General features: G+C 44.3%; 1 protein-coding gene across 1 annotated transcript in view; it reads left to right on the forward strand.

Moving 5' to 3' along the window:
* The window catches only part of CHD2 (chromodomain helicase DNA binding protein 2), a 53,332-nt gene that overhangs the window by 6,983 nt on the left and 33,789 nt on the right, over positions 1–12,560 (forward strand). Inside the window, exons 3-4 of the mRNA XM_009700866.1 lie at positions 7,814–8,021; positions 10,792–10,878. Coding sequence (XP_009699168.1) covers positions 7,814–8,021; positions 10,792–10,878 — 295 coding nt within the window. The remainder of the gene's footprint in view (positions 1–7,813; positions 8,022–10,791; positions 10,879–12,560) is intronic.

The following is a 12,560-nucleotide window of genomic DNA, read 5'->3' on the forward strand; positions in this document are numbered from 1 at the left end:
TTAAATTAGGCTGTTAAGTTCTGAAGATGGAGCAGCGCTTCTAAATCTCCAATTGCCCCTAGCTGAAATCCAGCTCAGGAAGGTGGTCATAATGGATGGAGAAAGATTCTGTTCTGCATTCTCTCTCCTCTCCTTCAAGGAAAATAAATACAAACAGAATGGCACGGGGGGAGAGGATGGCCTGGATTACCATAATTAGACATAAGCAGCCTTCTAGCAAAGGATGTGCTGTTCTACTGACATGGTGTCTTACATAAATTTTTGTGGTGTTTTTTTTATTAAAAGATGTGTACTGAAATGCTGTTTGAAGATGCTCTTTCAACAGGTGGTAGTGTGCTTGTAAAGTCTGCCTTTATATCCTGTAAAGGATCCTTGAAAGCAAAAAAGACTAGATGAAAAATTCACATCTAGTGACTTGCAATGAAGCTTTTGTAAGTCTGTCACGTTGTTAATGCCTTCTTTTCTTGGAGCAGGGAGTGTCTTTTGGATATAATAAGCAGCAAAATGTTGATGAGTCTTTCCAAATGTGCAGTAGCTCTTATTACATCCCTGCTTGTGCAGCACTGCTGCTAAATTATAATTTTAAATATACAGTTTGCTTTATGTTTACCTGTGGGCTCAGATAATCTGCGCTGTAGTATTATGTGTTTTTCTGGCCTTGACTTCTAAGCTACAAAAAAAATTAAAAAGTTTGAAACAATGATCTCTGATTCCCTTTTGGTATTGTGCTGGTAATGCTTGCATGGCGTTTCGTCTTGGCAGGGCTTCTGTGGAGAATGTTTGCCAAGCGCCGGGTGCTTCACAGAGGGGATACTGAACACTTCATTGCTCGCCAACCTTTACCCGGCTATGAACAAGTGTGTTGCAATGTCAAGAATCCACTGACTCCAGAACACCTGGCTTCTTAGGGAAAAGTTGTGTTGTAACTGTTAATGTTTCTTGCAAGTTTTATTGCTAGGTATAGCTGACTTAATAGAATTGCCAATATATTAATTGCATCTCTTTCATGGGGAGGAGCCTCTGCTTTTAACTACGGAGTTGTCACCAGTTGGGAGCTTTGAATGCCATGTGCTGTCTGTAAAACGGAGGCTTAATGACGAGCCTTAAATTTCTTGGTTAAAAACGTCTTTTAACAGTTACTTGGAATAAAACCCTCAGGCCAGGTCAGGCTCCTCTCTTCTGAACTGCAGGTCATCTGGAACCAGAAAGGAATTTGTGCACCTTCATGTTCTTGTTAATGATTTTGGGTCCTAAATGTCCATATTACTGCATTTCTTTAATCTGTTAGGTCTTAGAGAAAGTTTGCAAATGCTAAGGGAGAAAAAACCACCACCCTTTCTGTACTAATTGAAACCAAAATTGTGTGTGTGTGCACTCCAGCCTGGCCACCCTGGTATCTGCATATCCTTTACAAGAAGTCAGATGCTGCCCATGTGCGGAGTTCCCTTTGTGCTGCCATGGAGCTTCAGCCTGGCTGTCCTCTGCTGTGACAGAGCAGAAGTTGGGGCCGAAATGGCCGAGGGGCAGAGGGGGTTAACCTCTGCCCACCGTCTCAGCCTTAGGGGAAGGTGTGCACCCCTGGGCTCCTTTCATTGCATGGGTGTGAGGAGGTGGTGGGTGCTGCCAGGAGCCAGCCTGGGTCCTCCCGTGGATGAGCACTGAAATGCGCTGCTGCCTTCCCAGGGAGTGAGAGATTGGCCCTTTTCAAAACCCTAAGAACTGCAATTGTCCTTCCTTTTTCTGTGCAGGAAAGGGGAAGGATGCTGCCTTTGGAGATTCTCAATGGTGCTCCTTAATCAAGCAGACAGGATTTGACTCCTTTTGTCCCTGTGCTGTTTTTTTTTTCTTTTCCTTTTTTCTTTTCCCACTAAACATCCCAAGCATTTTCAGCCTCTGGCTCAAAGATCAGAGAGTGGGAGCGCTAGCTCTCCCAGTCATGAATGAACTGCTCGTTTTGCTTGCTTATGCAAGCATAATGTGGTGTCTTTGTAGTGGAGGAAAAAACCTTCACTTTTGGAAAATACTTGTCATTCAAGATAGCCCAACGTGCTTTACAGGGAGCTGCAGCAGAGCAGCAAGGGATATATTTAGCTCACTGTGTCCTCAGGATTGCTTTGCCTTTGGCATTTGGGAGTCCTGTGCTGGGGCAAGTAGCGGTGGCTAGAATATGTGTGAAGATTTCCCTTTGCCTCCTCCGCTTTCCCTCCTTTCAGCCAGGCTGGAAACCCGCACAACCCAATTCAGATGGTTATTTAGATAGGATACCTGCTAAGTGCATAATCCCTCAGTTGTTACAGTAGCACCATGGCCCTATTGTGCCTAGTGCTGTGTAAATGTAATTAACACCCAACCTCTGCAAGTGAGGTTTGCAGTGACAGGTGGAAGAACTGTGTATTTTCCATGGTAACTCTTCTCACTTGCCTATTTAAGAAAAAAAAGTTGCTGATCACAAAATGAGGTTGGGGAAACGTGGGGTTTTTTTCCTGTTTTTTTTTTTTTTTTGAAGGACATGTTGGTTACCTGGCAGGGGCAATCCTGTAACCTTAGGAGTATATGTGGTGCCCCTTGAAAGCCTGCCCAGAGTTGGCCAAATTATATTGTGGATATTCAAAGTTGTTTGAGACTTGCTTCTAAACTGTATGAAGAGCCTGTCTGTGTCTAGTATATTCTAGTTTAAGTTCCTGCTTTGAGACAGACCGTTGTTAGAAATACATACTGCACATGGGCATGGATAATAGAGTAGCAGGAATATTTTTCTTCCCTCCCTTCACCCCACTTCCACTTTTGCCTGCAGGAAATAAGTTGGGAAAAAGATCTTTCACTGACTGACCCTTCTCAATGTTTATCACTCAGAAAATCTTTGCCTTGGGAGACAGGAAAGCACCAATCACTCTTTTTAATAGACTTTCAGAATAAAATAAAGGGACCTCAAAAAGCTAGAAATGAATTTATCTTCAGTATCTCAATCTTGAGTGTCTTTCACTTGGCGCTCTTGCAAGCTCCATATACTGTCTGTATGGCCTTGGCTACGCTTACTATAGCATTTGCTCACGTTCTTTTTTCCCAAGGCAAGGGGTGAATCCCATGAAATTGTTCTCAGTCCCCTGTGGTCCACATATTATCCTCTCTTTATCAAATGTTATCCCCTCTTCATCATGTGATCTGTAGCTAGAATCGGTCTTGTGTTTCTCTTCCTGGCTTGTTTGGCCTAGAGATGAAATTTAATGTGGTTTGGTGCTTTTTTTACAGCTACTGTGTGTGACTTGTATGCATGCATCAACATTAAGTGATGGTCCTTGGTTTTATTCGCAATATATATATATATAGGCATTTCATATATGTTTATATATAATAATAGGGAACATCACATTTATGGATCAAATATTCAAAGGAAATGTTTAACAGCAACATGGTATCCAGCTGAGTTGGTGCATTACCATCTTCTGTGGTTTATCACTGTCCCTTTGTGTGTAGGTCATGTGTTTAAATGGTCTTAAACTGGTGCCCTGCACTGACTTTGCTGATCTGTGCTTTGGAGTCAACCTAGGGCTGATGCCACTGGTGGACGGGTGGGGCTGTCTCCCAGCTACCTGCCTTTGGGCTTTTGGTGGCAGCGAGCCGAGATGTGGATGGACGCCTGGGTGTCGGTTATCCACAGGACATTTGAAGCTGTGTCCAACAATGCATAAAGGTTAAGCATATGTTTGCCAGAGGGAACAATAAACTTGGTTTTCCAGCCCCTGATATTATCCAACCCTGGGAGTTTGTGCCAAGGACCTTGTCAAACCTGCACAGGGTGATTTTGCTGGTGCTGAACTGCTGAGCTTGTGAAGCCCAGTGGAGCGTTGCTGTTTGGTTTCAGACTTGTTTAGATTCAAAGTATTCATAACAATTCTTAAAGCTAGGTGGAGCTTGGCTTGTGGGACGGTCTTGGATCATTAATCCTCTTTTATCCCCCTGGCTGAATTCAAGTTCTGTCCATCAAAAGCCAAATTTTAAAGTCTGGGGCAGAATGGTCCCAGTTGGAGCCATTCCCTTGTCAGCTCTTGGTTCCAGAAATGCGTATTGGGTCATTTTTTCAGCTTATCTTGTGCCTTCTGGAAACATATCTACTGTTTGTACTTGTTGAGAGCTTATAAAATGTTTTGTTGCTGTTAGCAAAGATGATCCCCTATAAAATGAAGTCATATGTGAAATATTAAAAGCTAAGTGTGGAGGCTTCAGGCATGCTGTAATTGCCTTGTAAACTTAGATGCCTGATTGTAAAGGGTCTTATCACTGCCGTTCAGCTACTTATTTCTTGGAAGAAGCATGTCCTTCTTGGTAAGGGATGATTTGGTTTTCTTACCCCTCAAGTCAGGAGCAGGCTTTTAATTAAAACGGAATTATAGCCTGAAGTATTTCTTAGAAAACAGGGGAACGTATTTGGCTGAGTCTTAGCAGCTCTCAATTTTTATAGGAGTTTCTTGCTTCAAGGGAGTTACCAACGGTCCAACTGTAGCTTTCTTGATGTTCATGGGTGCTTCTTTGCTGAGTTTGGAGGAGAGTAGACTGGTTGAATTGTGATTTTTGCAATAATTAATTAAACGTTATTCTCTCTCCCCACTTGTAGTTCAACTGAAAGTAGGTGTTGTTTGCATGTTAACTTAGGGGCATTAAAGTTGGGCATATTCCAAAAATAGCTTCTGAAAAGAGGACTTAAATCTCTAGTTATGTACAGTGTAAGGCCTGACTTGACATATAGTGTTGCTAATCCTGTATACTCTGTTGGCAGGTAGAAATGCTTCCCAATTGTCTTGGTGATAGAAAGCGATTCTTTTGTGGAATTAGCCTTTTCAGTTCTCTTTCTTGATTCTATCAATGTAGAAATAAAGACAAGCATGTATCCTTTTGCCTTGGTAACAGATTGTTTATTAAAAAAGAATTATTTGCAACAGCCTTCAAAAGGACATACCACTTCTCATCTTCCTTTCTCTCCTTAGTAGGGTCAGCACATGCATACCTATACATGCACATGTGTATGTCATCTGTCTCTGTCACTGGAGAAGTCACCCTCAGATGACACAGTTCGCATCTCGAGAAAAAGAATTCTAGTGTTCAGATAATGTTGTGGATAAAGCACATGAATTATGGCTATTGATATGCAGAAAGGCTATGTCCCTGTGTCCTTGAAATAAAGCTTAGGGCCTTGAGAAACAAAGAGCTCCAGAGTGGGAGGAGGCCAGTAATTACTGTTCTGCCTTTAAACAAATACTGCCAAAGCTGTCTGGCCTCAGTTTAGCCTGGGTGGTTGTAATTTCTTCCAGCTATTGCTAATAAATCTGATTGAAGAAAAGTGTCTTCCTCTTTCATGCATCCCCCTGGAACATGGGACGCCAACATGACTCAACCAGAGCCTGATGTTGCCACTTTGCATTGTGACAGTAGAGTTTGGATGCCTCCAGATCCCATTCTTTTGCAGAGGTCGAGCGTCCGTCCCCGCAGGAGGCTCTGTGGGATGGTATCCTGCCGAGCCCTGCTCGTGGAAACCGGCTGTCCCCAGAGCTGCCGGAGCATCGTTTCCTTGAGTGGTGTGGCAGTGCTTCCTAATAAAATTCCCTTGGTTTTCTTGGAAAAAAATCCTGGAACTCTGAAAATTCTCCAAGAGAGAAGTTTCATCACTTGCTTTAAGTAGACTCAGTTGCAAAGCGATGTGTTTGAGCGAGACATTGGGAGCAGATGTCAGCAGATCTATCAAAGTGCTCAATGAAAAACCGTGCGGAGGGCAGCAGGCGAGCAGGGAGAGACGTGGTGGATGGTGCTGGCAATGGGATGTAGCAGGAGAGCACAGCGATGGGGGGCTGTGGTGGAGAAGAGGGGCCTGGAAGTTGCAGAAAACATAGAGGAAGGGACAGATGGCAGCAGGGTGTAGGAAGATGACTGCGCCTTTGGTTATCGCGGATAAGAGCGGGACACGCAGGAGCTACCGGGCAGCCTGGACAGGCGGTAGTTCAACTTGATTTTCCAGCCCTGCTAGGAGAACATGATGTGTTAACCTGGTCTCCTTCGAAACCAAGCTGGGACGATGAAACCAACAACCATCAGTGACGGCTCACCCTCCGCTCCTTGCTGAAAAGGCCCCATTTCTGTTCCTTCAGCCTTAGAAATTCTCGCTCGCCGCTGTTTCTTTTTCCCCTGCGTGTGCCACACTCTTCCATTTTAGGACTTGGCGAACAGACCTAGAGCAGCAGCCACCACCGCAACAAGATCGCAAGATGGTGGAAGAGGGATGGCTGTAAAATGGCGGCGGGGAGCGCCGGCGGGATTCCTGGAGCAGGTTCCCGCTCCCGCAGCGCTCGGCTGCTGCCCTCTGCCCGCTCCCTGCGAGATGGCAGCCGGGAGCAGCTCGGGAGCTGCGGGGGAACAGCCCCGTTTGATTTCGTAGATATCTGAAGAATTTTTATCTGAGAGTGGAAAACTTATTTCCACAGTGTAAGTTAGCCCTATTTGCATGTGGTATAGCTGTGAATAGTAGCTGGGTCGAGTGATCCCGTCTCTATAGCGTGCATTGATCTCTGTAGAATTGTATGTAATTGTACATGTGCTGCTGCTTTTTCCTCTTTGTATTATTTCTTCCTCGAATTGTGAAATCTGAGCAGAGCCTTTGGCGTATCTTGTTACTTTTGTAGTTTTGTACAAAAGCAGAAAAATTAAAAATCTAGTTTCCCTCAGCAAAGGTTTCCCGACTCTTCTTTCATGATATTATATCTGCAATATGCCCTTAAATATTACGAGATCATCTAGCTGCTGATGCAGAGCCGACTTGGAAAGAGATGCTCCTTGTTCAAAAAGTTTGTAGTATTGTTATTGCTCCGCGCTGCATTTTGGTTTGTGACAGAGCAGGATTTGTAATGCTGCCTTACTAGCATGTATGTTATATGTTGTAATGAGTTTTTGGTTTTCTTTAATTGGATTTTAAATAAAAAATAGGCATTGGAGTGATTGGGCAAAGGTATTTGAGTATTTTGGCCGCCTAAAATAGTTTGGCCTCTCATTGTTTTGTTGAGGAGCCTGCATTTAAGTAAGTATTCTGTATATTAACCCATTTTAATGTAAAGGGAAAAAAAAAAAAAGAAAAAATACACCTGTTGGATGTTCGGCTCTCCCATTCTTGGCTACTTGAGAAATGCAATCTTCACGGCAGTGGTGTGATCCTTTAAACAGGAACTGCCCCAGCCACATGCCTGCATAAGCTCCTTCCTGCTGCTCTGTTGCTGAATTTATTCTTTTGGCAAGAAACATGGTATTTACTATAATATACAGTATTATGCATACAATATTTGATGCTGACATCTTTCAGAAATTGGAGGTCAGATTTTTGAACGACTATCCATGCTAGAGTGTAGTGGAGAGCCATGCCGGAGCAGCTGCTTATTTTTAATATAGCAGGATGGTCTCTGGATGCTCCAGCTCCCAATATACCTTAACTTGTGTTCGCTCTGAGCGAGCCAGATCCTCCCAGCAGGACCTGTGCTGCTGGTATTGCTAATGCTTCTCTGTGTGGTACCACCACTCTTTCTGTTCTGGTTGATGAGCAGGAGATACTGGACAGTGATTTTTGAGGCTGCACTCTCACCCATGTATTCAGTGCCTGTCCTGGGAAGGAATTGCTTCTGCTTCAATATGCCAGTCTGTTTGGAACTGCATGGTTCACGCTTGCATTTAGGCTATTGCAAGCCTATTGTAGCTTGGACATGGCTCAGGTTTGCTCACTACATATTTCAAAGCTGTGACAGTACAGTTAAAATGTAATCTCTTCTTTCTTTACCATCAGTCACTCGGCATCCGAAGAAGCCTCTGGCTCTGACTCTGCAAGCCAGTCTGAAAGCGAGCAGGGCAGCGAGTCAAACAGCAGCTCGGAGTCCTCTGAAAGTCAGTCTGAATCCGAAAGTGAATCAACGGGTTCAAAATCCCAGCAGACCCCTCCTGAAACCAAAGAAAAACCAGCATCTAAGAAGGAAAGGATAGCAGATGTTAAAAAGGTATTGCCCCTGCTGCTCTGCACAGCTATGTTACCCCTGTACACACCACGAAAGGGCAGACAGCAGGACCTTAACGAAGCCGTTGTCAACTTTCCTGCCACTTTGCACGTTGACCAGACAGCCTCTGATCTCTGATGTCCCCAGGTCACTTGTTGGCTGTGTGGTCCGTGTGCTTGTGCCCTGCTGCTGTCATCCTTGTGAGCAGGAGCTTGTGTGTTTGATGGAACAACCCTTTGGGCACCAGATAGCGATGGGGCTGACTGGTGCGAATGAGAGGCAGGTGCTGTCATCAATATATGACCCTGTCATTTCATCCCCTCTCTCCATCTTTCCACTCTTTTCTCCTGTCTCTCCTCTCCCTCGGTAGTAGTAAAGCTTTTCTGTGTGATTTATAATCAGGAGAATGCTTGTCTAGGATTTGGGCCACTTTTTTCCATCACTGTCTTCCTCTTTGAAAAAAGTAGAGACCAAAAAAAAAGAGGAGGAGGAAAAAAACCATTTAACTATTATTTATTATGCCCAGAACAGTGAGTGGTTCTTTTTTTTTTTCTCTGCAGCTTCCCAGCTACTCCCTGGCAATACACCCCTCAGATAGCCAGGTTTGCCCTCTACCTGTTGCTACCCAGGAGGAAAAGGGATTGCAGGTGTTAAATGCATGTGGTTTCCCTCTGGTTGGTGAGCATCTCCCCAGGGCAGCAGCTGTGCCTTGAGTACCTGCTTTACCTGAGAAATGGAGGCACCTAGAGTAACAGAGTGTAGTGTGAGGTGAGAAGGAGGAGCCCAAATACCCATTTGGAGACAGGAACTTGATGAACTGAGTTTATGAGGGAGGAAAATCATGTTAGGTTAGGGGTTTTTTGTTATTTGTTTGTGGTGTGTAACTATCCTGTTCTTCTTAGCTGTGGTTTGCACTTTGCACAGCTTGCTCGTGAGAGTGACTTTTATGGAGAAAGTTGCTATGTATGTAAAGACTGAGAAGGAAGGGCAGTGCTTTCACCCTGTGCTCCCCATGTACCTGCAAGGGAGAAACGAAGGATTTTGTTACCAGCTTCTCCCTCTCACAAATCTCTAGGCTGCCAACTGAGGTTGTGGCTAAACTGCTGTGTTCAGACTGGCAAGGAAGGATGTGTTTATAAGGCAGTTGCGGTAACACAGTATTAAATATTCTGTTTCACTGTTGATAAGTGGGGACTGAAGGAAGTTTTCTTTTCCTTTGTGGGCTTCTAAGAGCATATCCCTAACAATAAACATTAAAATTACCCTATGAGGGAGAACATCTGTACGCAGGGTGATAATTAGTGTGGATGAAACATGAAAAGGTCAGGGCACCCTCTAATAAGAAAGCCTCTCCCTTCCTTAATTTCTCTGTTAATGGATGTTTTCCTTAGCTATGTCTAACCTAGATGTGTTGATACCTGTTCCACTTGAATAACCAATGCAATTAATTATTATATTGTTTATTTTGTATTTCTGTCTGGATACACCTATGAAGGTGAGGTTAATTTGTGTTAGGTGCTATTCAGATTTGTAATGGGATTCAGTCCCTCATCCAAAACGTGTGCCATTTAAAAGATGAAAAGACAAGATCTTCAAATGGTTTGGGGAGTATTTCAAGTTTTTCTTTCATGTGAATTGATCTCTCTGTGCTGACATGCCTAACAGGTAATACACCTTTGCAGTCTGTCCGTTGCAGTGTTATCCCATTACTCCTTTAACAGTAGCACAAAAATTGCTGAGCTGCAGCCTTGTATTCATCACAGCCTCAGTCTCAAGTTGCTGCTGCATCTGGCAGTGTATTTTGATTTCCTTTTCCTGCCAGTGGCTTGCAGAGACATTTGAGGACTGGAGGGAGAGAGAAGCAGAAGAAGAATTAATAGATTTAGAAGACTCTGAGAGGCTCTGCTGAGGGAGAGAGGGATTGTTGGTGTAGATGTTTGAGAGGCATATTGGTAGTTTTGTATCTGCCCTGTAAATCTTCTGGTGTCCTGCATCACCAACACAGCTCTGCATTCGTATCCCTTGGGGCATCAGTTCTTGTCTCCCGGTTCTCCTCCTGTACATCCAGCAAGAACAAATGCATGCTGTTATACACGGTTTATTAAACTATTTAGGGCCTGGTTACAGCAAACAGAGCACAACCATTCCCAGTAGTCGGCTCTGCATATCCACATGTTCTGTGCTGCTAATCAGTGCATTCAGGAGAAGAACAGACAGCACCACTGCCTTGCCTGGCCAGAGGACAGGGTGCCCTGGTCCATTTGCCGTCCAGGCTGGGCCACAGAATTCACTTTTGAAGTTGCTGCTGGTGATGTCTTGTCATGGGGGTCATCAGGCAGCTGGTGGGGGTTTTCCCTACGGAAAGGAATTGTGGAAGCTGTTAGCGACAGTGAATTGTCCTTTTGTGTTGACAGGTTCATTCATTCCACGTGCAAGGTGTTGCCTCCTTATCTTCAGCACTGTGTTTTGCAGAGGGCTGGCTATCTCAATGCTCTGTCCTTCAGCCTTAATGAGCTGGAGAGTAATTTGTACCCTGGTGGAAAGATGAAGCACTGTAAAGATAATGCTGAGATAAAACATACTGCTTTAGAGTGTTACCAAATACCCCAAAATAATCATTTTCAGCCAGTTTTTTAAAGTGTCTGTCTACTGGTTGCTAATTCCCTAATGGTTTTATGTTAATTTTTTAAAAAAAACATTCACCATCAAACTTCTAAAATGTCAGAAATAATTGGGGTGAAGCAGGCCTTCTGATGGTCTGTTTATTTTGCAGATGTGGGAAGAATATCCTGATGTTTATGGGGTTAGGAGGTCAAACCGAAGCAGACAAGAACCATCGCGATTTAATATAAAAGATGAGGTAAGGAAAAAAAAAAAGCATGAGGATTACTGAACATATAAAAACAACGGAACCCAAAGAGCAAAGGCAGGTCTCGTCTGCGTTGCCTTGTAAACACGAAGTCCTAGCTTGGTGCACGGATATTGGAGCTCACAGTTAAGGTCCCGGTCCTGCAGCTGGATCTGCTTGGCCTGAGACCTCTGGAGTCAGTGGGACACTGTGAGGGCTAAGATCTGCATGCACTGATATGATTGCTGGAATGGGGCATAATGCAAGTCATGCTCTGCTGTAGAAACGTCCTGAGGAGAATGAGTCTGTGTTTAAAAAAAATAATACAAAACCAACAAACTAAAAAACCAAAACCAAAACAAAACACAATGCAGATCCAACCAGGAATAACGGAAACTTCCCAGAAACACCTCATAACAAAACAGTCATTGTTGCCCATCCCGGAATGGATCATGCTGATAAATGCATTTGTGTGTGTGCAGCTTTATGAACCATCACTTTTCTTTGGTTGAATATTGGGAAGTCTTTTATGCTTCAGTTGGACGTGATAGTGGTCAGAGTCTGGCAGACAAACCTTCTAATTGTTCCTTTTTCAGAACACTTTTTTTTTCTGAAGATGCATCATTTGCATCTAACAGGATTTCTGCATAGAGCTTTTCCATCTGCAGATCTTCAGGAAGGTTGAGTAGCTATAGCAGAACCCAAACCGGGGAGAGGCTTAGACCGAAAGTAAAGCTTGGGGCTTAGAGCTAGGTACAAAAACATGTGGTTAGGAATCTGAAGATAAGTAGCCAGATTTTCAGCAGAGCAGGAGCCCAGTGGTGCTCTCTGATGATCAGGTTATTTGTGCTTTGCCACCGAAATGCACATTTGGATGCTGGAGGGGTCCGAATCGTGTGGCAAATGCAGATCTCCAGCTCCTTGCTCTGGTGCGTTATGGTTGAGCCTTGAGGCACCCCCAGTGCCACCACCTGCCCCCCCGAGACTCCTGTGCTGGATGTCCCACATAGCAGCAGGTTAGGAAGGGGCTTGAAGCACATCATTGACTTAGCTTTTGTTTTCCTTTTCAAGTTCGGCAAACCCCAGGCTCGCTGGCCGCCTCTCTGTGCGATGCCCCGGCATGCACTGTGCTGGCAATGTCACACCCACCACAGACCTCCGCTGCAGACCCGAGTGCCCTGTTAGGGGCTCAGGTAAGTCCCATCTTTTTTTGTTTTACAATATTACGTGGTTTTGCAAATGTTGTTTTCTTTTTCAATATCTTTATTTCCTACTATTTAAGGTACGATAAAGTTAAAAAAAAAAAAATCCGAGATGTAAAAACTTTGCTATACCACAAAATATTGTAAAAAACAAAAAAAAAAAGTCCTCCAAATGACCCCACTGCTATCTTCGTGAAACGGAAAGCCAAAATTAACAAATTGGACCGCCCCCTTCCCCTCTCTCTCCCGAAAGCAACACTGACTGGTCCTCGTAGGGCAACTCCCATCTGCAGCAGAGTCCGATGAAGGGTGTGACATGTCAGGAGCACAGTGCTGGGGCCTCGCAAAGAGCAGGAGGAGATGGAAAGTCTTGCTTTTGGAAGACCTAAACGCCGAGAGGGAGGAAATAGCATAGCTCGAGCCTGCGTGCTGCTGAGCACTCCTTGCTTCTGCTGGAGCTGGCAGAAACCCAAGGCGCTTGACACCTGTTAA

The sequence above is a fragment of the Cariama cristata genome, unplaced genomic scaffold (genome assembly GCF_000690535.1).
Source record: "Cariama cristata isolate BGI_N322 unplaced genomic scaffold, ASM69053v1 scaffold19115, whole genome shotgun sequence".
NCBI lineage: Eukaryota > Metazoa > Chordata > Aves > Cariamiformes > Cariamidae > Cariama > Cariama cristata.